The 24,931-nt window shown below is 39.6% G+C and overlaps 1 protein-coding gene across 1 annotated transcript in view; it reads left to right on the forward strand.

Annotated features, from left to right (window-relative positions):
* The window catches only part of LOC149141122 (succinate dehydrogenase [ubiquinone] flavoprotein subunit, mitochondrial), a 76,379-nt gene that overhangs the window by 11,939 nt on the left and 39,509 nt on the right, over positions 1–24,931 (forward strand). Inside the window, exons 3-8 of the mRNA XM_089446297.1 lie at positions 9,762–9,849; positions 10,101–10,247; positions 10,402–10,542; positions 11,115–11,200; positions 11,318–11,410; positions 11,511–11,574. Coding sequence (XP_089302423.1) covers positions 9,762–9,849; positions 10,101–10,247; positions 10,402–10,542; positions 11,115–11,200; positions 11,318–11,410; positions 11,511–11,574 — 619 coding nt within the window. The remainder of the gene's footprint in view (positions 1–9,761; positions 9,850–10,100; positions 10,248–10,401; positions 10,543–11,114; positions 11,201–11,317; positions 11,411–11,510; positions 11,575–24,931) is intronic.

Below are 24,931 nucleotides of genomic sequence, written 5' to 3' on the forward strand. Positions count from 1 at the left end.
TGAGTAATAATTTTTGTGTGCAAGTCTATTTCTTTCACAACAGAATTTATTAACAATTTGGTACAGTCATCTTGAAAGAAGATTTTTAAGCAGGCAGCTACACTTTGTTGTGTGTCAGACTTCTGTATTTAACTTTGGGAAAATGGCCACGCTCACCAATCTGATGTTAGAAGGAAATCAACGCTTTAATGGCAGCAACTATAACATTTGGAAACAAAGAATGCTGACCATTTTTGAATACAGGCGTCTTGATCAGCTCATTTTGGGCAAAGAGCCTCGTCCCGGTACAGCTGGTACCGATCAAGATAAATTTGATGATCGAAATCGGGAGGTTGTTATGCTTCTCAAGCTCTCTGTCGCTGATGATCAGTTACCACAGATTCCCTCTGGCAAGACCGCTGCCGAAATCTGGCAACAGTTGAAAGAACTGCACGAGACATCTGACAAAAGCAGAGCATTTTTTCTCAAAAATCAGTTGTTCTCCATCATGATGGATGAACATATGTCTTTACAGGAACATCTCAACAAAATTAAAGACATTCGAGATCAGCTCGAAGCCATTGGTCGGACCATGGAGGAAGAAGATATGGTAGTCATGACTCTGAAGAGTCTACCAAAATCTTATGAACACTTCATAGAAACACTCAACATTACAACCACAAATGTTGATCTGAAGTTTCCAGATCTATGTACCAAACTTCTGCAGCAGGATCGGTGGAAACAACAGTTTGGTAGTGGTACTTCATCAGTGCCCTCGGAAAATGCATTTGCTGCAAAATACCAGTCCTCTCAGTCTTTTCAGCAGAAAGGTTCTCCTCAGTCTTTTGATCCTGCTAGGAAGAAAAGTGTGCAGTGTAACTACTGTCACAGGTTCGGTCACATGAAGAAAGATTGCCGACAGCGGATTGCTTCTGAACAGAAGAAACAGGGAGGGCCAAATCAGACAGCGCATGTTGCAGAACATTCCGAGCAGACAGATTCTGCCTTTTACGCCTTTATGGGTAAAAGGTCTTCAGAACATGTTCCTTCCTCTACATGGTGCATTGATTCTGGTGCATCACGCCACTTCTCTCACAGGCGTGACTGGTTTATTGACTTCTCACCTTTCAGTGATTCAATGGTATTTGGTGGAGGTGAAAAGTACAATGTAGCTGGCAGGGGTACAGTTCAAATTCAGTCTGGTAGACGCACGCTCATATTTCTCAATGTATACTATGTTCCTGGTATGGAGATTAATCTGCTATCTGTCAGCCAGATTATGAGGAATTCTCCTCAGCTTGATGTTGTGTTCAGTGCACACAAGTGCTCCATCATTGACAGGGAGACCAGTCTAACAGTTGCTGTTGGTCTAGAGGACCATGGTCTATACAGGCTACTTGACACCGGTGACTTTCCAGAAGTGGCTCTAGCAGCACGTGTCTCTCCCATCAGCACTCTATGGCATCAGCGATATGGGCATCTCAATATGCAGTATCTCGCTCAGTTCTCTCGGGAGGGACTTGTGTCAGGATTACCTGATATTCAGACTCAGCAGTTGGGGGTATGCAGCGCCTGTCAAGCGGAAAAGCAACATCGGTCTTCATTCAAAAATGGAGAATCTTGGCGCGCATCTAAGGTACTTCAGTTACTTCATGCTGATATTTGTGGTCCTATGAATACAACTTCTATCACTGCTTGCAAATATTTTTTACTTATTGTAGATGACTTCAGTAGAAAGATGTGGGTGTATTTTTTAAAAAATAAATCTGATGCTCTTAGTACCTTTCAGAAGTTTAAAACCTTAGTAGAAAAAGAATCTGGTTGTAATATCATGACCCTTAGGACCGACAATGGGGGGGAATTTTGTTCCTCAGCTTTTGCCAACTTCTGTGATATTCATGGCATCAAACGTCAATTCACCACACCTTACACTCCCCAGCAGAACAGTGTTGTCGAGCGTCGCAACCGCACGGTTGTTGAAATGGCTCGTTCCATGTTACAACACAGGAGTGTTCCAAACAAATTCTGGGCTGAAGCAGTATTTACTGCTGTTTACCTTCTTAACCGATCACCTACTCAGGCTGTTAAAGGGAAGACTCCTGAAGAAGTTTGGTCTGGTCGTAAGCCTAAGATCAGTCATCTCAAAGTTTTTGGCTCAGTTGCATATGTTTGGATTCCATCTGCTAAGCGCTCTAAGTTGGATCCCAAAAGTCAGAAACTCATGATGACAGGTTACAGTGATCATCACAAGGCCTATAGACTGATTGATATAGCCACTGGTCGTCTTAGCTTCAGTCGAGATGTAGTATTTGATGAAGACAGAGGATTCTTTCAGTCCTCTTCTTCTGAGCAGCGTTCTGAGGATCAGCCTCACAATGTTCTTCTTCCAGTCAGTCCACCTGATGGGAGGGATGATGTAGCATCAGTATTTGATAATACGCTATCTGAGCTTCCTCCAGAAGCTAACCCTCCTCTTGCTGTCCCTATTGCTCTTGAGCCTTCTCCACCTCCTTCTGATATTGGTTCCTCTACTCCTGATATAGGTTCTTCTTCTCTTCGGCCAAAATGGTGGGCTAAAACCATAGGTGATCTCCGGGATGATGAGCTCCTTGAAGGTAGAACTTCTAGACATAAGAACAGACAACAGTCTACAGTCAATTTTGCTCTTATGGCTAACCTACACAGTATTTTTGAGCCTCAAACCTATTCAGAGGCTAAGGCTACATCTGAGTGGGAACAGGCTATGGAAGCTGAATTCCAGAGTCTTCAGAAGAATCACACCTGGACACTTTCTGATCTTCCTGCCGAAAAAAAACCCATAGGCTGCAAATGGGTGTATAAAGTGAAATACAAAGCTGATGGAACCATAGACAAGTATAAAGCTCGTCTTGTGGCTCGAGGGTTCTCACAAAAGGAAGGCATCGATTATGAGGAGACTTTTGCTCCTACCGCCAAGATGAGTACCATAAGGCTTGTTCTTGCTCTAGCAGCTCAGTTCAATTGGAAAGTTCATCAGATGGATGTAAAGAGTGCTTTCCTAAATGGTGATCTTCAAGAAGAAGTCTACATGACGCAGCCTCCAGGATTCAAGGTTGCTGGTCAAGAACAAAAGTGTGTCGGTTAGCTAAAGCAATCTATGGATTGAAACAAGCTCCTCGGGCTTGGTACATGAAAATTGATCAGTACCTGACAGATCAGGGTTTTCAGCGGAGCCCATCTGATGCAAACATGTATATCAAGCATACTGGTGATGATATCTTGTTTGTGGTTGTCTATGTAGATGATCTTATCATTACTGGCAGCTCTGCACATTTGATCCATGGGATCAAACAAGATCTATGCAACACTTTTGAGATGACAGACTTGGGACTTCATTATTGTCTGGGGGTGGAAGTGTGGCAGACTGAAAATCAGATCTTTCTCTCTCAGTCCAAGTATGCCAAAAATCTTGTGGAAAGGTTCAGAATGCAGGATTGCAAACCGACCACGACTCCTATGGAACCAGGGCTCAAACTTTCAGCACAGTCATCCTCTCCCCTTGTGGATGAAACTTTATTCTGGCAATTAGTGGGCAGTCTCATCTATCTTACTGCTACCAGACCTGACATCAGTTTTGCAGTAAGCTACATTTCTCGCTTTATGTCAGCTCCTAAAACTAATCATTGGATAGCAGCAAAGCGGGTGCTACGATATGTGCGTGGTACTTCTGATTATGGCCTCTTATATACTCGCAGCTCCAATCCTATTCTCAGTGGCTACACTGACTCTGACTGGGCCGGTTCGGTTGATGACCGTAAATCTACAGCTGGGTATGTGTTTAGTCTAGGATCTGGGGCTGTTACTTGGACTAGTAAGAAGCAACAGGCAGTGGCTCTCTCTTCAACAGAAGCAGAGTATCGGGGAGCAGTTAAGGCATCCTGTGAGGCAGTTTGGCTTCGTCGTATGCTTGCAGATATGCATGTTTTCCAGTCAGGGCCTACTCCTTTGTTTTGTGATAATCCGGGAGTGCTCAAACTTGCCAAGAATCCAGTCTTTCATGAACGAACAAAGCATGTGGAAACTCATTGCCACTACATTCGACAGCTAGTTGAAGATGGCTCAGTTCAGTTGCACTATGTTCCCACAACAGAGCAGCCCGCCGACATTTTCACCAAGCCTCTTGGTCCTGATAAATTTGTAAAATTCCGCGGGTCTATTGGTGTTGTAAATAGATTGAGCATTAAGGGGGAGTATTAGAATATCTCTATTTAGTATTTAATGCTCAGTCTTTTAGCTGTTGCTATTTTTATTCTTTTAGCAGTTTCTTAGATGAAACTGTTTGTTTCTATATTCTACATAGAAACCTGATGTTTCTATTATTGTAAATATCCTTGTATTTTCATTGAGCTGTTTGCTCCTGGTTAATGCATTCATTCAATATTCTTTTACATGCGTGTTTCGCACTGTTTTATGTGTCGCCCTTTTCGCACTTGATCTTTCGAAGTTTGTCCTTCAGCGCCAGCTTCCTCTGATCGCTGGTATTCTGATAAAGATCTTTCAATGTTTTCCACATCGAAAATGGAGTCTCCTTCCCACGGAGGCTCGAGACTATGTGATCTTGAACTCCCTCCAGGAGGATTCTCCTTGCTCTAGCCACACACTTTTTCCATTCCGCCAGTTGAGTAGCATCAATCAGCTTTTGGACTCCTTGATCAATGAAGTCCTTGAGACTGTTATCTTCCAATACTGCCTCCATGCGATCCTTCCAGGCTATATAATTCGAACTGCCATCAAGGGCATATTCGAGTCTTAAACCACTGAATGCCATCGGTGAAATAGATGTGATAAGAACTCAATTCAATATTCAGAAACCAAACTTCATACTTCTCCTGCTTGTATACTGTTCTTCCTTGATCACCTTTGCTCTGATACCATGTAGAAATTCCCACTGTAGATCACCTGGTAATGCAATGTACTAAAGCAAAACACTTGATCTACTTCTACAAACAATTTAGCGGAAGCTTAATCGAACATGAGCAACATCAAGCATGAACAGATATAACTGAGAATGAGAAGTAATCAACCATAACACAGAAGATATATCATTGGGGAAAGCACTAGCCTAAAACCCCAACTCTGTATTATCATACAAGTGGAAATCTTGTTCAAGTTACAAAAAGAATCAGCTCTCAAGCTATCCTTGCAATCAAACAATACAACTCACAAACTCAATAGACATAGAATATATCTTCCTCAAGCCCTCCAAGCCTCCTATTTCCTTGTGCATTTTTGATTAGGGTCCAATGATATCACATATGTGAATTGGCCTCATCACACTCACTGTAACCTTAGGTCCAATTGCGCAATCCCTAAGGAATAATATTCCTTCTGCATGCAAGGAATATTCACAAAGGAATATCCTAGCAACTGATAGTACACTGTCCCTCCATCTGATCTCAATTGGGTCTCTCATTGAATTGACATGCATGAGTTATCCATGAGTGAATACTCAGTGATCTGAAATACAACAGTTACATGCATGCAAGCATTAACTAATTGAACTCTCATTAATTTAACAAACTGTTAAATTAATCTAACTGGACTTGACTAAGTTAAACTAAGTCAACTGATTACAACTCAATATTACAACTCATCCTTATCCCTTTAACTAAAGGTTAAATTTCTCAATTAATGGAGAAACTTTTGTATGTCTTCACATAGACTTCAAGTTTGATTTTTCTTAACTAATTAACTCAAGATGAATTAATTAATTAATTTCCAAACTGCTGTTGATATCAAATTCGAATTTTACTTCCTATGTTTAGTCCAGGGATTGACTAAAATAAGAAGGGATCCCGAAATGCTATTTTTAGAAAAGCTATTTTTAGCACTTTCACTTTTCACCCATTGTTGTTAAGATCACCAATGGCTGAACTGCTATTTATAGCCTGGATATTTATAACAGTGCTATTTTTAACATCTTCTATTTTTAGCATTTCTTGTTGCACATCTCAACAAAATTGACCTCCACTATGCTTGGTCAATTTCCCAGTCAACTAGTCTTCGAACAACTTGAAGAATCAACCCTTAAACAACCCCAAATACACAGTCAAACTGTAGTTGACTGAAGTCAACCTGTTGCTCCAAACTAGGGCAGTCAATGCTGGTCAAACCTGAGGTCAGGTTGCCTCGATTTTCATGCCAAAAAATTGCGGCCTGCCTAGGAGAGGCAGCCACACCAAAACTGCACTCTTCTAAGGTCAACGCTTGGTCAACGCTGGTCAAAGAGACCTTCAACAGCCTTTGTGTCCTCTTTTTTGCATCCTTCTTGCCCTACTACGTCCTCCTTCTTCCCACGTGTGAGCTGCTCCTTGTGTAACCCAAAGCTAAGGAGAGAGAGAGAAGAAATGGGTGAGATGAGATGATGAGAAAATGAATCAACCTCACTTGTATTTATATGATTCACTGGGCATGTGTGCCACACATTTAACCGCTGGCCGACCTTGACAATTTGTCAAGTAAATGCAAATTAATTCATATCTCCATAAATACTTGTCAGAATTGGATGATCTTTAGATCAATCCTACACCTCTCGACAAGAGGAATCTAGGAAAAATATCAGCCGCCATAAATAAGATGACCCACATGGAGTTTGGCCCTAGTTGCCAATGGTAACACTTCCTCATCGACTGCTTTGCTGCTATTCACACCCAAATGGCCTCTCTAATATCTTTGTCTGAGAATAGGTACATGAAGGGGTTGGGGAGGTAACATGAATTTGGCCCTGCCCCGGAATATCATAAAGGTTGGAAGTGTGAGAGAACATGGATGTAGGGTCGAGGTTAGATGGAAGAGGGGAGCGTTGGGGAAGGATGGTATGCCAAAATTGTTTAGGGGAGTGGGTAAGGAGAGCAGAAAGTTCCCGTCTTCTATCAGATACAAAGAGTCATTTCTTTCGACGAAGACAATGATGGTAAGAAGCTTTGAGGTCAGGGTAGAAGGGTTGAGAGTGGGTGAAAGCATATTGAAGTTCTCGATGTAGAGTCTTGGATTTGTCATTGTACCATTTGTTCATGGGGCAAGATCTAACTTTTCGGGAGGTGGAAGTGGAACGAGTGGAGTGAGGGAAGGATTTGAGTGCTGCTTCCCAAATGGCAGATGAAATATGCGTGTATTTAGTGGAAGCAGAGTCAAGCAAGGAGAACTGGGTCTCTAATGGGAGCATTTTGCGTAGGGTAGAGGAGAAGATGTTAGGGTCACCTTTGTCAAATCGAAAGGTGGTTCGGGGTGGGCCCTGAGGGGAAGGATGGGGTGGACCGTGGAAGGGGAGGGTCAAATCGAAGAGAGAAGGGAAGAAGTGCATGATCAACAAGGGGGATGGGGAGACTGAGAGATGGCGAATAAAAGGGAGTAAGTTTTGGCTAGCAAGAACATAATCAACTACATTCGCACCCTTGCCATATGGTTGACATGTGAAAATGTGAGAGCCTGGAAAATGGGGAAGATCATTTAGAATTAACAACTCCTGTGATTCCCCGAACTGCAATAGATGCTTAACATAAACTATTGTGTGCCCCAAATCATCATCTGACATCTGGTGAAGCCCTTGGGTACAAAACACATCCTCTGATCGATCATGGAGAGGGATCTAGAGATCTCTAATATGAGCATTTAAGTCACCTAGGAGAATGACTTCCCCAACAACAGAGTATTGGGTGATGCTGGTGTACAAGTCTATAAAGGGGTCCCCATTTGAGCCATTATGGATGGCAAATGGTGAAGAGGCGAGGGGAAAGTAACAAAATGCAATGTAGATGTCCCTTGGACGAGAGACTCCGACGCTAATTTGAATCCACACAAACCTAGCAAACTCATCTTCGGCTACACAGATACCCTGTTCCGGAGTGAGTCACTAGCCAAACAAGCAACTCCACTTGATCCTTTGACCCCTCCCGAGCTCCTCGTCTCTTGCCTGCAAACTGAGAACCAATGGTAACTTGTGATATCTGGGAGAGGTCGAACAGGGCTTGCATGAGTCTCGGTCATGAAGAGGATGTCCACTGATTCGAGAGCGTCATACAAAAGTCCCAATGATGACCAGAAAGATCCATTGCCATTCCAACAACGGATAGAGATGCCTGTACCTTGTTGTCTCCCCAAGCGGGCTTGTCATTTGGAACCTCCAGTTCGGGGTTCTCACCCAGGTGGGAAGGAGTCCCGTATGATTGCCTGAAGATTCCTGATAACTGCCCATTTCCTTGCCTGTCGTGCTGCCATAAATTGTTCTCTGGATTGTTTAAGTTCCGCAACCTGTGCTCAAGTGAGCTCCTCATCCAAGAAAATCTTGCTGGGGAGAGAAAACAACTTTTGCTTAGCCCTAAGGGCGCGGAGTCGATTGTATGTAGTCCAAAACCTGAGGAAGAGAGTGGAGTCATAGCCCAACCTAGCTTTGTCCAGAGCTATATTAGGGAGGCTAAGGGTATCTTGAAGGAACCTAGACCCACTTCCATAAGATCCAGAGAGGAGTGAGGTAAGAGGAGACCTCTCACCTTGAGATTCAATTCTCTCGCTCATCTGGTGCGTTCTTCCACAAGTTTTGCTTGCACCACCTCCTCAACTGCTGCAAGAGGGGTAGGAGTTTTATCCTGTGCCCGAACCACCTGTGCCCAAGAATTGATGTGTGTCTCAGTTTCTTGTTTGGAGGTGGTCTGTTGGGATCGGATTTCTTCCTGCTTGCTTTTAAGGTCGAGAATTTCTGCATGCAATGTATCATTTGGAGGATGGAGATTTTCTTGCTTTTTGCTTTCATGTAATATCTTCTTAAGGGATAAATTATCTCCTTCCACCTCCGAAACTCTGGTAGAGAGGGTGTGTATTTCAGAGCGGAGCTTGTTGTTTTCAGTTTCCAGAAATTGCATTTTTTGGTTTGTTTTTCCGATAAGAATAAGAGAGGTGTTTCTGGCTTGTTTTTCTGATAACCTCCAGAAAAGCACTGTTTTGCGACACCAATTTACCGTATGTATTGCAAAAGTTTTCTGATAAGTGCCAGAGAACTTATGTTCTGCATTTTTGTATTTGACTCTTTGGTCATTTTCCAACCAATATCGGAAAAGTGAATGCCAACAAAGCAAAAGGTTAAGATAAAACGTAAAATAACCACTGTATATAAGAGCCTTTAGGTACACAGGATTTATAAGAAAAACAAAAATTATTTTCAGACCATTGTTGCAAAAACAAATACCCCAAAATAGTCGGGGAGTGATTTACTACGTGAAGATACCTTTGAGATCAGGATTCATCTGACAGACATTTCCTGGATGTTTCCCTGCCCCCAGGTACAGCAGGCAGATGTTTTCTACTGTACTCAAGCCCGTTCCCATCCTGACAATGATTCTTGGCATTCTTGGTAGATCGTCCTTAACTTTGCCTATCAACATGCCTGATTGCTCATTTTCTAAGCACCATTTTAAGAGTTTTAATGTTATTCTAAACTTATTTGTTGCTCTGTAGAAAGTGGGTTAATGAGGGGCAGATATATACTGTTTACTCGTTCCATGACCTAGTTGCATGTGAAATATTTAGAAAATATTTGGAATTTATTAATCAGCCAACTTAAAAGTTTGTTTGGTTGCCCTATGACTTAATAATAGTTTGATATAACCATGTTAGTGCCATACAACATAACTAAATCAATGCATATACAGGGTGGAATTAAAAGCTTGTTTGATCGCTCTATGACTTAATAATAGGGTGATATAACCATGTTAGTGCTATGCAACATAACTAAATTAATGCATATGCAGGGTGGAATTAATGCAGCTTTGGGTAATATGACTGAAGATGATTGGAGATGGCATATGTATGATACAGTAAAGGGAAGCGATTGGTTGGGTAATTATTCATTTCTTTGTCTCCAAGGGTCTCTTAGTTGTCTTTTAGCTTACTAATGCATGGCAATCTTCTCTAGATCAATGTGTGAATAGATGCTTGTAAATATAAGCTAATGTCTTTATAATCGAGTTTTTTGAACTAATTTTCGGAGAATATTGATATAGAGGTAATGTAGTAGATGAAATCAACAAGTTATAAGCAATCCCTTTCAAGTAAGATTTGTGAAATTGAGGCCACTGCTGTACATGCAGGTGATCAAGATTCTATCCAGTATATGTGTAGGGAGGCACCAAAAGCCGTCATTGAATTGGAGAATTATGGATTACCATTTTCACGAACTGAAGAGGGGAGGATCTATCAGCGTGCATTTGGAGGGCAAAGTCTGGATTTTGGAAAAGGTCCTTTTATCAATTCCTCTAAATCTGGCTTTCATTTCGTCAGGATGGAAAAGCTTCACTTGTTTTGGCATGATATGTTGATGCACTGAACCTGGTAAACTTATTTTCAGGCCTTTTTTTTGTTTTGTTCAAATGAATTGAGTTGCTAATGCAGGTGGTCAGGCATATCGTTGTGCTTGTGCTGCTGATCGAACTGGTCATGCTCTGCTACACACACTTTATGGGCAGGCAATGAAACATAATACCCAATTCTTTGTGGAATATTTTGCGCTGGATCTTATCATGGATGATAATGGTAAGCGTTTTACCAATTTGAGAGATAGGTAATTATTTAATATTAGGTGTTGCAATTTCCCCTTGGGTAAGAGCCAAGTCAACATCTGTTTCAAAGTTATATATTTAGGTCCTTTTCATGGCTATCGCAACTATGTGTATTTAACATCTTTTATTTTTCGACTGCATACAGACCTTTTATCGATTATGATTTAGTTCAGGTATTCAGTAAATATTTCCATGTTTGTTGAAAAGAAGATGCCCCTTCATGCTTTTCGTTTCTCTTTTTTATACAATTTTCCCTTGTTTTGTAATGGCAAAATCTTCTTTTTGTCCTTTTCTTGCAAAGCATCCAATGAAATTATTTTGTTGAGCATGAACAGAGAACAATACGTGCTGGATTCTGAAGCTATAGAATTTGTTAAATATGCAGAAATAGATGACTGAATTTGATAAAATCAATGCAATGTTGTCAATCATTGAGCATTCATCTCAGACTTGTTACCATAGACAGATAATTGTTTGTTTTTTATTATTGTATTGGTGCTCTATACATCAGCAATTATACACTACGTTGTTGCCTGTCAATTTCAGGTACCTGTCAAGGAGTGCTTGCTCTGAACATGGAGGATGGAACAATACATCGTTTTCGAGCTCTATCCACAATTCTAGCTACAGGGGTAATTGGTTTGTTTATTGAATTGAACTCATATTTAATGAACCACTGAAGCATCAGCCTTTTAAAATACCACCTTTTGTGTGTATCCTCATAAATATCTATATTGTCCTTTTTGCAGGGTTATGGCCGTACTTATTTCTCCGCAACTTCAGCTCACACATGCACTGGAGATGGAGGTGCTATGGTTGCACGTGCTGGACTGCCTCTGCAGGTCAATGGTGATGCTTTTTATTTTATTAATTGTCATTAAAAGATGACAAATACTGAATAATCCATTTTTTGCCTGACTCAAGACATTTTCCCTTTTTCAGGATCTTGAATTTGTCCAGTTTCACCCTACAGGAATATATGGTGCAGGTTGCCTCATCACTGAAGGTATTACTTCCTCATTGGATTACGTTTGTTTGCAAGGTTCACTGTCATTAAATGAAGAATGATGGCCTATGAAATCAATAGCATATTAGTTATATAGTATCAAATAGCATAGCAGGCCCCTGATTGAATCATTGATGTAGAATTAGATGATGCAAGGCATTGCCAAATTTCTTCTGTGCCAAAATGTTCTTCTTATGTAGGTTATAAATAATGGAAATGCATCTCAATCATTGATTGTGTTAATAAACTCTAATTTAGTTTCCTTAATTTGTCAATAGCTAAGAGAATAGAGGAGTTAAAAACTTAAATTATATGGACTATTTGGTACAAATCAAAGATAACAGTATTGGAAGTTTTCTGAATTATGCAGAGAAGAGGTGGCCATGGTGCCCTACTTCTTAGTCCTTACATAGAATAGTTGTAGCAGGGCCAAACAGTCATTGTCCATCCTTTATGGGTTAGTTTGGAGGTGAGTTGGATAGAACTGAATGCCCTAAGGGCTGTCCTGAAATACGGAGAGGAATTGATGATTAGAAATCACCTCAATGTGGGTTGGGGGATATATATCATATGAAATATTGTGATAATCCATTTGTTCTGCCCTCAAAGTGGAGCCTATGCTGGTGGATTTCTGTGAAGTGGCACATTAAAAGGCTCTGCTGTCTCAATTATTTTTATTTAAAGCTGCTGCAGAAACATAACTTGTTGAATGGATTGCCTATATTGAAGAAGACAAAGGTGTATACGAGCCATGTATGGCAGGAAAACAACATCAATTCAATTTTTAAAATAGCAACACCAGAGCAACTTAGGTACTTCAATTAATTCATGGTGATATTTGTGGTCCCATGAGAACCCAATCTCTTGGAGGTGCTAAATACTTTGTCATGCTCATTGAGGAATTCTCAAGAAAAATATGGGTGTATTTTTTGAAGAACAAATTTGATGTTTTTGTCGCTTTTAAGCAATTCAAAGCTATGGTTGAAAATGAAAGTGGTCAACATATGAAGATGTTTCGAAGTGATAAAGGAGGTGAGTATGAATCAAATGCGTTTCGTGATTTTTTTTTTATCATCATGGTATTCAAAAACAAACATTTGTTGTTGAAAATAATAACAAGAAAGGGTTCCTTGATTTTTGCCTTAATTCAAGGAGCCTCAACCAGTTTCTCCGGAGCATACTCGATTTAGCTATAAGTTAGGATGAATTCCTATAATTTAGGATTTGTTCCTAAAAGTTAGGAGGAGTTATGAAGCAGTAACTGATGCGTTAAAGTGGAAGGGCAAGTTAGTAGTCTTCTAGTGCGAGTTAATTGAGGAAGAGAATGTGTGTTTGAGTCTCAAGTCCTTGATTTGAGATAGAATGAGTTGCATGAGTAGTTAACTCAAGCTAACTCAATCAATCACAAAAATAACTTACCTCAAATAGAAACTTGCTAACTTTAGCCATTCGAATTTCCTTGAACAGGAGGAACGAAGGCACAATTTAATCATTGTCTTGTGAGCACGAGTTGGTGAGACAAGACAATAGAGCACAGAAGTTTGTGAGAAGGTTGCACAGGTTTATGTGTGGAGCTTGTGAGAGAAAGGTGTGCCAAGAGAAGTTTGTGCACATTATTGGAAAGAGGAATTTCCTTGGGAATTGCGCAAGAATTTAGGAGCAGCCTATGTGCAAGAAATTAGGAGGAAATCGAGGAGCAGATCAGGGGTCTTTCAAGGAGTGTTTCAGGTTTTCAGCTTAGTATAAGCATAGGGAATCAGATTGTATTCTCTATTCAAACAAGTTGTAATTGTAAGAGATCTATTGCTCAAATTTCTTCGATAAAATTCTCAAGCAAGCAAAGGTTTTTCCCAGTTGGGTTCCCTTGAAAAATTATTGTGTTTTGCTACTGTGTGACTGTGATTTATTTCTGTTCCTGTTTCCTTGCAAAGTTTAGTAGAGAAATTCTGTGTTTATATGAAAAAAATTATGTTTCAGATTGTTCATATTAGCAGTTGCAGACTTTCGCGGATTTTCTACATGGTATCAGAGTTCTTGGAACAAAATTAAGATCAACACATCACAAGAGCGAGCATATTAGGAGAAGACATCTCTGATTTGGCCACAGGCTCAAGAGGACTATCTGGAGAGATCAGTTTAGGAGTCTTTTCTTGTGACAGGATTAGGCTGAGTATTGGAGGAACAATCTGGGCAGAACTGTGCATGTTTTTGTTAGAAGTTTTTCTCTGTGAACATGCCGTTGTATTTTCTATGTCTATTGCAGGGAAAGCCAAGCCCTACTTGGAGTTGATTTGTGGTTATTGAATAGTAGACAAGGGAAGGCCGAGTTGCTAGACATATAGCACAAAAGTCCTGGCCTAAAGGAAGGGAAATAACGCAGGTTCTGTGGGAGTTTTGGACCAGGTTTGAAGGGCTGATGTGGACAATCAGCAAGCCCTAACCAGAGGGCCGAAACTTCAAATATAGGTGCACAGGCCGAGTTGATTTGGGGACAGAAGTGATCATCTAGACCAAAGGTATGTTTGTGCTCTTCCAAGTTTTGTGTTGATGTAAGGTTGATTGTCCAGGTTTGGGACAGAGTAGGTGGCATCTTAAGTACAGGTGGAGGACTGTTAGTAGGTGCCTAATTGTGGCCAAAGAGCAGGTCTTGTGAAGGACAACAAGAGTGTTAGTAGTGGTAGATATATTGAAGCCCAAGAATTTGCAGACTTTGAAGGACTAAAGGAGCAGTGAAGTGGGCAGCCTCCAAGCCCTAAGTACAGCCTCTTGTGAAGGACTACAAGGCTATTAGTGGGCAGGTGTTGGAGAGATTATGAATTTTTTAATCTATTGTAGCAATTGGAAATTATTCTTCTAACTGATTAAAATTAAGTGCAGTTTATTTGCTACGACAAATAATGATTAAAATCACAATTGCAATTTTCACCATAAAAACACTGCGGAATATAAAAATTCTGGAATTGAGAAATATAAAGCACGCACAAAAATTTGACATAGTTATTTTTGGACAAATGTCCTTGCAAAAATCCAATGCGGGAAAACCGAAGCAATAGATGGGGATTTTATTTTTATGCAACAGGGAAATAGTTTGAGTACAATCTGTGGATGCCCAACTGGGTATCCTATCAACAAATACCTGGCAAAAATATTAGAGAGAAAATTCTCTCACTCCATGAGCAATCTTGACACTGGTCATCGTAGAAAAAGTGGCCGTCCAAACCCTTGTGCAGACCCTCACACGTGTGGCTTGATTCAACCTTTGATCAAGCCTCCTTACATGTCTCTGCTATATGAAGTGACTCTTCGGCCCTCCGAAAAATTTTCTCGGCCTTTGGAAGCTCAATTGAACTCCTTCTTAGCTAAATCGAACTGTTCATTGAAGCCATTGCGCAATCGTTGTGCAACTTCATTGTGGAATACTTCTGTCACTTGTTGGCACCTCTCCAGAACTGGAATCTCCTCTGGAATCATTGTCTCTGCCCCTCAGTGACTCTGCCTCCCTTCTAGCTCAAACTCCTCTTCCTTGCTTTATTATTGTTGCTGGATAGCTCAATTTGCCAATGAAATTGATCTCTTAAGTATGTTTAGCTCCAACCCCATCAACCACCTCTTATAATCTCCTTTTGGTGAACCGACGACCATGATTAAATCCCCATCAATGACTAAGATCATCTCTAAGTCGATCCATGTGAGTTTCTAGAGAAATTTCACCTCTCTCAATTAATTCTGGTTAATTAATCACTTTTCCCTAAGTTAGACTTAGGAAATATTAAATTATTGACTAATTAACTTAATTGAGCCATCTCTAGGTGTTTCTCCTGAAACTTTTTTTGGGTTCTGGAGCTCCTATGTTTCTTAGCCTCTCTGACAAAAGGCAAGACTAGAACACCTGTCCGATGCTACAAAAACTAATAAAGCTCTCTAGGGTAAGTAGGATAGCGTACTAAGGGTTGAGAGTAGATCACTGTTTAGAGGGAGAATTGAACTTCGTTAAATGGAAAGGGAGGATCATGATAGTGCTGGAAGATAATGGGGTGGGAGAATTGATAAAGCACGCGATAGTGCCTCCTCAAGATCCCCAACAATTGGCTTCGCATAATAAGAATGATATAAAGGCAAGGAGGATTATTCTAGAAGGGGTCAGAGATCATATAGTGCCTCATATCCATGAGAAGAAGACAATTTTTAAGATATACAATACCATCCTGAAGCTATATCAGAGTACCCATGATACCAGGAAGTTTGCTCTTAAGGAGAAGTTGAGGAGTATCCGAATGAGCCCATTGTCACATATTTGTCAAGGTTCACTCAGGTACGAGATGAACTGGGTGGTGTGGGCATGGTTGTATATGATCATGACCTTGTGAGTTTTGCCTTACTTGGACTTCACAAGTCTTGGAAAGGGTTTTAGGATGTTGTTAGTGGGAAAGAGAACTTTCAAATTGGGAAAGGTTTTGGATTGACTGCATAGAAGAAGAGATCTGAATAGGAACCATAGAAGGGAATCAATAATGACAGTGGATGAGGAGAACCTTGCCCTGGCAGGCAAGGCCAAGGGCAAGAAGGGCAAAGGATCTAAACAAGATCAAGTGCTTCCATTGCCATGAATTTGAGCACTATCCTTCTAAGTGTCCTAACCGGAAGGAGGAGTCCAGTAAGGATCATGTTGCTGCATTAATGGAGGTAGATGCATTTTGTGCTTAGTTCAAGAAATATTGCTCATTGATTGCTTGCATGGAAAGCTCAACAGATAACAATATATGGTATATTGATTTAGGAGCATCCTTCCACATGACCGAGAACAAGAAGAGTTTCAACCACCTGAAGGAGAAGGACATGCAGTTTCAAATTAAGCTAGGAGATGATGGTCAATATGCAGCTAGAGGAGTTGGTACTGTCAGTTTTTAGAGAGAATCAGGTAATCCTCTTCATCTCAAAGATGTTCTCTATGTTACAGGATTGAGGCAAAATCTTGTTTCGGTAGCTACTCTTGAGGACAAGGGATATGATATCATCTTCAACAAAGGTAAGGAATACCTCCAACACTCAACTTCTGGATGTAAGAAGTAGATAGGCGTGAGGGTGAAGAATCTCTACAAGTTGTAGGTAGAGATAGATGCAACCTTGAGCAACAAGGCAAGGAGAGCTCAAAGTAGAGAAGTGGTGGTTCAACGAGAGCAGGATAGAGCTCTCAAGATGGAGGCTCAACCAGTATCTTAGTTTCCGTCTAAGCTAGTTGGCAGTTGGGCTGACCTATCAGATGATGATGACCATAGCCCAGGGGGAGTGGAGTCAACCACTCAGTCAGAGACTCCCAATATAGGGAGAGTTTGAGCCAAGTGGGCAGAGGATTTGGTTAAGGGAGATCAGAAGAGAGTTGATTCTCCCAGCGTCAAGAAGCAGACACAGAGGTGCACAAGGTACATGGCACTTATGACTAAAGAGGTGGATTCACAGAGCATGGTGGGAAAGAATAGGTATTCAAATCAGGTTCTGCAAAAGAAAGTAGGGAAGTCTTCTAGTACAGAGGGAGCAGCTGTAGCAGTGGAGAACTTGGTAGTGTTGGAGACAGATCCAAGTGGACGAGGTTCTTCCAGGAACACCTTCCTCGCTAAGGAGTGTTTAAAATAATAGCGTGAGGGTTCCTTGATTTGTGCCTTAATTCAAGGAGCCTCAACGAGTTTCTCCTTAGCATACTCGAGTTCCCTATAAGTCAGGACAAATTCCTATAATTTAGGATTCGTTCCTAAAAGTTAGGAGTTATGAAGCAGTTAATTGATGTGTTAAAGTGGAAGGCTGAGTTATTAGTCTTCTAGTGTGAGTTAATTGAGGAAAAGAACGTGTGTTTGAGTCTCAAGTCTTCATTTGAGATAGAACAAGTTGCATGAGTAGTTAACTCATGCTAATTTAATCAATCACAAAAGTAACTTGCCTCAAATAGAAAATTGCTAACTTTAACCATTCAATTTTCCTTTAATAGGAGGAACCAAGGCACAATTTAATCATCGCCTTGTGAGCACGAGTTGGTTAGACAAGACAATAGAGCTCATGGGTTTGTGAGAAGGTTGCACAGGTTTATGTGTGGAGCTTGTGAGAGAAAGGTGTGCCAAGAGAAGCTTGTGCGCATTATTGGAGAGAGGAATTTCCTTGGGAATTGTGCAAGAATTTAGGAGCAACTTATGTGCAAGGAATTAGGAGGAAATCGAGGAGCAAATTAGGGGTCTTGCAAGGAGTGTTTTAGTTTAGTACAAGCAGAGGGAATCAAATTGTATTCTCTATTGAAACAAGTTGTATTTGTAAGAGATCTATTGCTCAAATTTCTTCAATAAAATTCTCAAGCAAGCATAGGGTTTTCCTAGTTGGATTCCCTAAAAAAATATTGTGTTTTTCTACTATGTGACTATGATTTATTTTTGTTCCTATTCTGTTTCAACGTTGAGAAATTTTGTGTTTATATGAAAAGAAATTATATTTCAGATTGTTCATGTTAGTAGTTGCAGAGTTTTGTGGATTTTCTACATTTGTTTCCCAAACACCTTAGCAAAATGGAGAAGCAGAGGGAAAATTGAGATCTATTATGGAGATGGCTAGGTGTATGCTGAAAGGGCATCATTTCAGTGACCAATTTTTAGGTTGAACTAGTGAAGACAATAGTGTTTTCGTTAAATCACAGTCTGACAAAAGAAATTTGTGGACAACCCCCTATGAAGCCTGGTCAAGAAGGAAATGAGAGGTAACCAATTTCAAAGCTTTTGGTTGTTTAGCATATGCACATATTTCTAATTCAAATAGACATAAGTTGGAGGCTAAGAGTAGAAAATGCATATTTATTGGATATAGTATTGAATCAAATGCATATAAGTTATATGGTCCAAGGTTTTTATAAGTAGAGATGTCATTTTTGATGAAAGACCTTGACATGTACATACATCCAAATGGAAAGGTGAAGTTTTGTAGGGTGATAATGGTGAATATGAGTTCAAAACTTTTGCTACTTATAGAAAGTGTAGAAGAGAAGAGGAGAAAGAAGCGGAGGAAAACAATGTAGAGTTGAACGAGCAATATGGCAATAAAAAAAACAAGATTGCAAAGAAAAAATGGTAGTCAATCTTTGAATGATGATATTCATTCTCGTAAAAGACCAAAATGGTTCTATAGGACTCTTCAAGATATAAAGCTTGATGAAATATAACAAGGATAGAGAAGAATAAGGTCACAATCACCACATAAGCTAATCCTGCTTTAATGAGCGAAGTTGTGCATTTTTACGATCCAATTTCTTTTGATGAAGCAAATTCAAAACAAGAATGTGGACATACTAAGAAACCAATAGGTTGTAAATGGGTGTATTACACAAAATTTAAATTAGCTGGTTCCATTTATAAATATAAAGCAAGGCTACTTGCAAATGTATAAAGCAAGGCTTGGCACAAAAATATGGTATTGATTATGAGGAAATGTTTGCTCGTAGAGTCCTTGCAAAATTAATAACGATAAGAATGTTGTTAGCTCTTGCAACCCAATTTGGATGGCAAGTACACTAGATCGATGTTAAAAGTGCATTATTGAATGGGGATTTACATGGATTAGATATGGAGCAATATGAAGGATTTGTAGTTGAAGGAAAATAAAACTTAGTATGAAAGTTGGTGAAGGTCTTTAATGGATTAAAACAAGCTCCATGAGCATGGTATGAAAAGATGAATAAGTATCTTAAATCAAGAAATTTCAAAGGAAGTGATTTTGACCCTAACTTATATATCAAATAAAAGTTGAATAAATTATAATTATGGTTGTATATGTTGATAAGTTGATAATTACAGACAATAATAATGATTTGATACAGGAAGAAAAAGATAGTCTTTCTAAATCATTTGCTATGACTGACTTAGGATTGTTACGTTATTGCTTGGGTATTGAAGTTTAACAACAACCACACGCGAGTTTTATTTCACGAACAAATTATGCTTCAGAATTGTTGGAAAAATTCAAAATGCGAGATTGTAATTTAAGCAAAACTCCAATAGAGGTAAATTTAAAACTTGAGAGGAATGATAAATTTGAAGTAGTGAATGATTTGCCATATTCTCAGTTTGTTGGAGGATTAATTGTAGTGTCCCTAGGTAATTTTTGCCCTTAGGGTTTTATTTTTGTCTAGGGTTTCAACAAATCATGAAGAAGGTTATATATCATGACGGAAGTGCACATTCATTTTACCATACAACAATAGGTCTCTTAAATGATATATATGATGTTCAATAGTCATAAATTTTTCCACAATCTACTATAGATTAAGACTAACTGTCCAATGAACAATAGGTTCACAACACACAACTAGGACAATCCCAACTATAATGTTAATATTCAACAATAATGAAACCAAATAAAGAGTGTTGATCCCACAAACAACTTCAATTAGATTACAGAATAGTTGGCTAAGAATCTGTTATTCTAATGATACTCTACTGAGCTAAACTCCTTGTTGCCTTTACAGTCTTGCTTCTTAGGATTGTTTACTAGTTATTGATGCTATGACAAGAGTATCCTATTTGGATTGATTTGCTGTACAAACCCATGATGACAGAGCCGTCTTTTGATTGCTGCATAGGAGCCCAACCACATGCCACAGAGAGATCCTTACTCAGCCGCAAGGTTACCCTTTGACTACCGTGGGAGATCTTGACAAATTGCTGCAGGGAGAGTCGACTAACCATTGTTAAAATGCTGTTACTATGTTGAAGATTGCTGCTTTAGAATTCCGACTAGTTACGTGGGAGCCCTAATTTTCCCTTGTGTTGCAGTAGGGTCTGAATTGGCTTCCTATGGATAGCCACAACCCTAGAAGGATTGAATTACTAGGTCGTTGCCTTTAGGATCTCACACTCATCAAACAGACCCTATAGGGGTCTTTGCTGCTCCAAAAACTTCCTCGTTGACTTAGAACTAGACTACAATGCCTCATGGAGGTCTCCATGTAGCTTAAAGTCTCTTTAATTGAACTTCTAGGGACCAAAAAGACCATCATTGTTCTCAGGCAAAGCTTGTTGGTCAAATGATAACCATAGAGAAAATCACTTCCTTGAGTGCCAAAACATACCAGAGATGCTCCAAAAAGTATTAGGCTATAATAGACAAAGAAAAGGGAATCTAGCTAGGGTGGGATCACCTCCATCGAAACTAGACAAATGGAAAGGGGTTTTAAAACCCTTAGAGCCTTAGCTCAAGTAAAACAACGATATTCAAATCCAAACCTATGATGATCAAATGATTCCATTGTTCCTTTATTTATAGATTCCTTGTGGGGATGTTTCTCCCTTAATCTAATGTGAGTGGTTACAAGTGTATCCCCCAATTTGGGATTTTTTCCCTAACTACCACAATTTTACCCAGTGTTGCCCCAAAACATTGGATAATGGGTTTCCCTCTTTATCAATGACTATAGCCTACAGGGTTGGATAGGCTAGTTCGTCCTTCCTTGGGCAGTTGGTCAATAGGGTACATTACATTAATTTATCTTATTACAATGAACTAATTCCTATTTCTATCATCTATCTATATCAAATTTGACCTTTGAAGTGGCCAATATTGTGTGAAATCGTGAGCTAATGAAATTTGGGTGGATTTTCTTGATGTGACAATGTATTTTTCTCCTGTTTGGCTACGTTGATTGGACCCCTTCAATATTTTTTTCACAGATCCAACAGGACATGATCCATTTAGGGAAACCAAGGAACAAATCCCATGTCTTTGTTTTTTTCTAACACACTTGCATATACTTCAACGAAGGAGAAATTATTAGAACACCTATTTTCCTTTAAAATTTGGTAAAAATGATTTAACAATGCATAAAAATTGCCACAAATAAAAAATTTAGGTGAAAATGATAACAATACCTTAGTTGTTTTATTGGTCAAAATGTCGAGTGATAGGATTATTTTGGTGAAATAAGGTTTACTATGATGGCTATTTTCACCAAAAACGAGGACCAACAAGGGCAATGAAATGCAAGGGGGAAAGGTTCATTCACACCCTTGTGGGGATTTGCGACAAAATTTGGTTGTGGGGAGGGGGGAGGTGGTGGAACCTCTGAATTTCTATTCCCTCATTATTGTCATGGTGGGAAACTTTATAACAGTTCATATACCCATGTGAGGAGGCATCTATGTGGGGTAATGGAGAGTGATGACAATAAGGGTGCCATATGGATCTTGATTTACCCTAAGGTATTAATTGAACAAAGGTAAAAGTACATCAAAATAGATAAGATAAGATAAGATAATTTTGTTAATGTCCAACGAATGACCACAAAAGCAGGTCAATGGGATTGAAGGATATATCCAGTATGGATACAATGTGGGAGTGCAAACACAACTCCTAGAAAATGCCAAAACTAGCTGAAATAAAGAACACAATGATAATAGGATAGTCTCAAAAACATGTATATAATCGGATCAAAGGCCCTGGTGACGTAGGCTAGGTGAGTAAGTCCAGTACTGATGATGTCAAGCATGTCCAAGTTTGATAGTCAATGATGAGGGGGGTGACAATGGTGTTGGCTCATTATTAGAGTCCTCTGTCTCCAACGAGGAATTTGGCCGCATGATCCTAGGGAGTATGTAGGAGCGAGGAACACTCCTAACATCCAAGGCCAAAGTAAAAAAGCTTTGAATAAGTGTTTGGTTGCTCTGCTGGGGCTGGGGAGGGACACGCCGGGAACTAGTCCCTTTGACGCTCTGGGTGTGAATGGATTGATTTGCTCTCTGACACCTTTGTAATGATCTCAGGGATACCGTTTGGCCTCTCAGGGGGGGGGGCAATGAGATGAAACTCGACGTCTCACTGCTCTGCTATTTGAAGTACTCTGGCTTTCAACGTGTCTCTTGTTGATATGGTCACTTGGATCAACCTAAAAATATGTTGTGATCATTCAAATTATCCCTGAATGAGTTGGGGCTTGTAGGATTTGAGATTTGTATTTGAAAATATCCCTGATGAAGAGGGCTAGGAATCTCTGGTCAGGATACCAAAAGAAGGTAGAGAGGGATCCTCTTGAATCTCTATATAGGCAGTGATAGCGCCCCTTGATCTCGTAGTATATGGGGCACTTAAAAATGAGGTGCTGCTCTGTCTCTGGTTCTTGAAGGTGACATACCTGACAGATCCTATTGGATTGTGGTATATGGTGGTCAGTCTCCACTCAGAGTTGGTATAGAGGATGTTGCACAAAAAATAGTAAAAAAGTAAAAACTTCAATCCAATGCAACCTCTAGGTTTGGTGGCCCCACAACTTCATCTCTTTTGGGAACTTTTAGAACTTTTGAATAAACCAACTTTTGAGAAATGTTCTTGGTGTTTTTGCTAGTATTGCACTGTTTCTTACAACGTATGGCTCCTCCTGAATCATTACATCTTCTCAAAATATTGTAGATCTCCTGTTGAAAACAATTAATGATGTTGGTGCTACTAATGTGGTTCAAGTTAGGCAAATTGTAAGGGATTAGGAAAAATCATTGAGTGGACTGATCCACACATTTTGGTCTCGGTTCTTGGTGCATACATTGAACCTTTCAATGCATGATATTGCCAAGTATAGAGAATGTTGATCGATCAATTAGCTATATAAAAGAGGGAAGCAACTCATTAAATTTGTCATAGGGCATATAAGGGTCAATTTATTTTATGGCAATTACTCCGAGTTGCAATTATCTAAGATTGCAAAATCTAGATTTACAAGCTTTCACCTCGCCTTTAGGCACCTATTGAAGCTGAGACAAGCTTTGGATGTTATAATTATGAGTGATGCATGGGATGACATGAGCACTAATAGAGATGGTGCTAATGTAGCGAAGGATACTGTTCTTGACAGTCGCTTTTGGTCACAGGTTAGATATGTTTTGCAATTCACAAGCTGATTTTTCACATGATCAAGTTTGCAGATTCAGATCGACCAATAATTGGGGAGGTGTATGAGCAAATGGATATCATGTTGATGCAAATTAAAGAAATTGTTGGGCCTAGTGATATCAACTTGTATAATTATATTCATGTAGCGGTAGAAAAATGATGGGGAATGCTAAACAGTATATAGTATCTACTACATGCCTTGGTGTATGTTCTTACACCTAAATACTATTATGTATCATGGTTTTCGTCACCAACACTTGGTGGGGGTATCAAGAGAAAACCACACCATGATGCAAAGGTTCAGGTTGGTTATATGAAAGCATTAGAGAAATTGGTCACTAATGAGGAGCGTGACACCTTATAGAGACAGTTGAGCAACTACAACCTTTGCACTGGTACCTTTGTGACCAACCATGCAGTTAAAGATTGAGGGAATTTGTCTCCTCTTGAGTGGTAGAACATGCATGGTGATGCTACTCCACAGCTACAATGTTTGGCAATATGGGTGCTCTCATAGATGGTGAACACTTCTTCTGCAAAGAGGTGCTGGAACACCTATAGTTTCATCCATAGTGTCAAAAGAAACATGTTGAATGTAAGAGAGCTTGGTTTATGTTCGTTACAACTTGCTATTGTTGTCCCATCACTGTGAGGAGACAAAGACAAATAAAGACTTGATCATTTGGAACAAAAATCTAGAGGATAATTTGGAGGATGGATTGTTGTATTTAGAGCAATTGGAGGATTATCTAGGACGGTGATGATCATTCTGAGATGCCATCCCTTTCCAGTGCCATGGATCCCATTTCCAAGACTTTAGTAGCAACAACAGAGGCTTCATCTTCAGTTCCACGTTCACCATCTACTTCACTACCACCACCTATTTCACTACCACCACGTGGACACCTACACAACGGTCGTGGTGGTGTAAGGAGGAGACAATAGTAAATAGATTCACTACCTTACTTGTCATAGTCTATAGATGATAGATTAGACTTAAGTTTTTTTTTAAATTTGGACATTTTGTAAGCATTACTGTTTGGTCATGCTGACAGTTGCTAGATAAATTATTTCAATGTTTTAATGGTCAACTTTCTATTATATGGTTAAAAATTTGATGTTTGTTTGTAATTGCTAGATGCTTGAATAACTAATCGTTAATGTAGTATGGATGGCTTTTCTATCTTGATTTATGTGCAAATATGCATATTTTCATATATTTTGCAACTAATTTGGCTTTCTGGATGTTTTTTGAATATAAATGCAATACACACACATAAAATAGACACTTCTGGGACTCTTCACTTCCGAGGAGTTTTGGAAAATGATGCTCCCGATGCTTCGCTTCTAAAAAATGCTCACACTTCCTACAACCTTAGTCAAATCAATAATATAAATCTTGCTAGAATTGAGTAACTCCAATTTAGTTTCAACTTTTTTTAAAATCCAAGTT

This window comes from Pinus tabuliformis, chromosome X (genome assembly GCF_031772625.1).
Source record: "Pinus tabuliformis cultivar Carrire ecotype Pingquan chromosome X, CPIR1, whole genome shotgun sequence".
Classification (NCBI taxonomy): Eukaryota; Viridiplantae; Streptophyta; class Pinopsida; order Pinales; family Pinaceae; genus Pinus; species Pinus tabuliformis.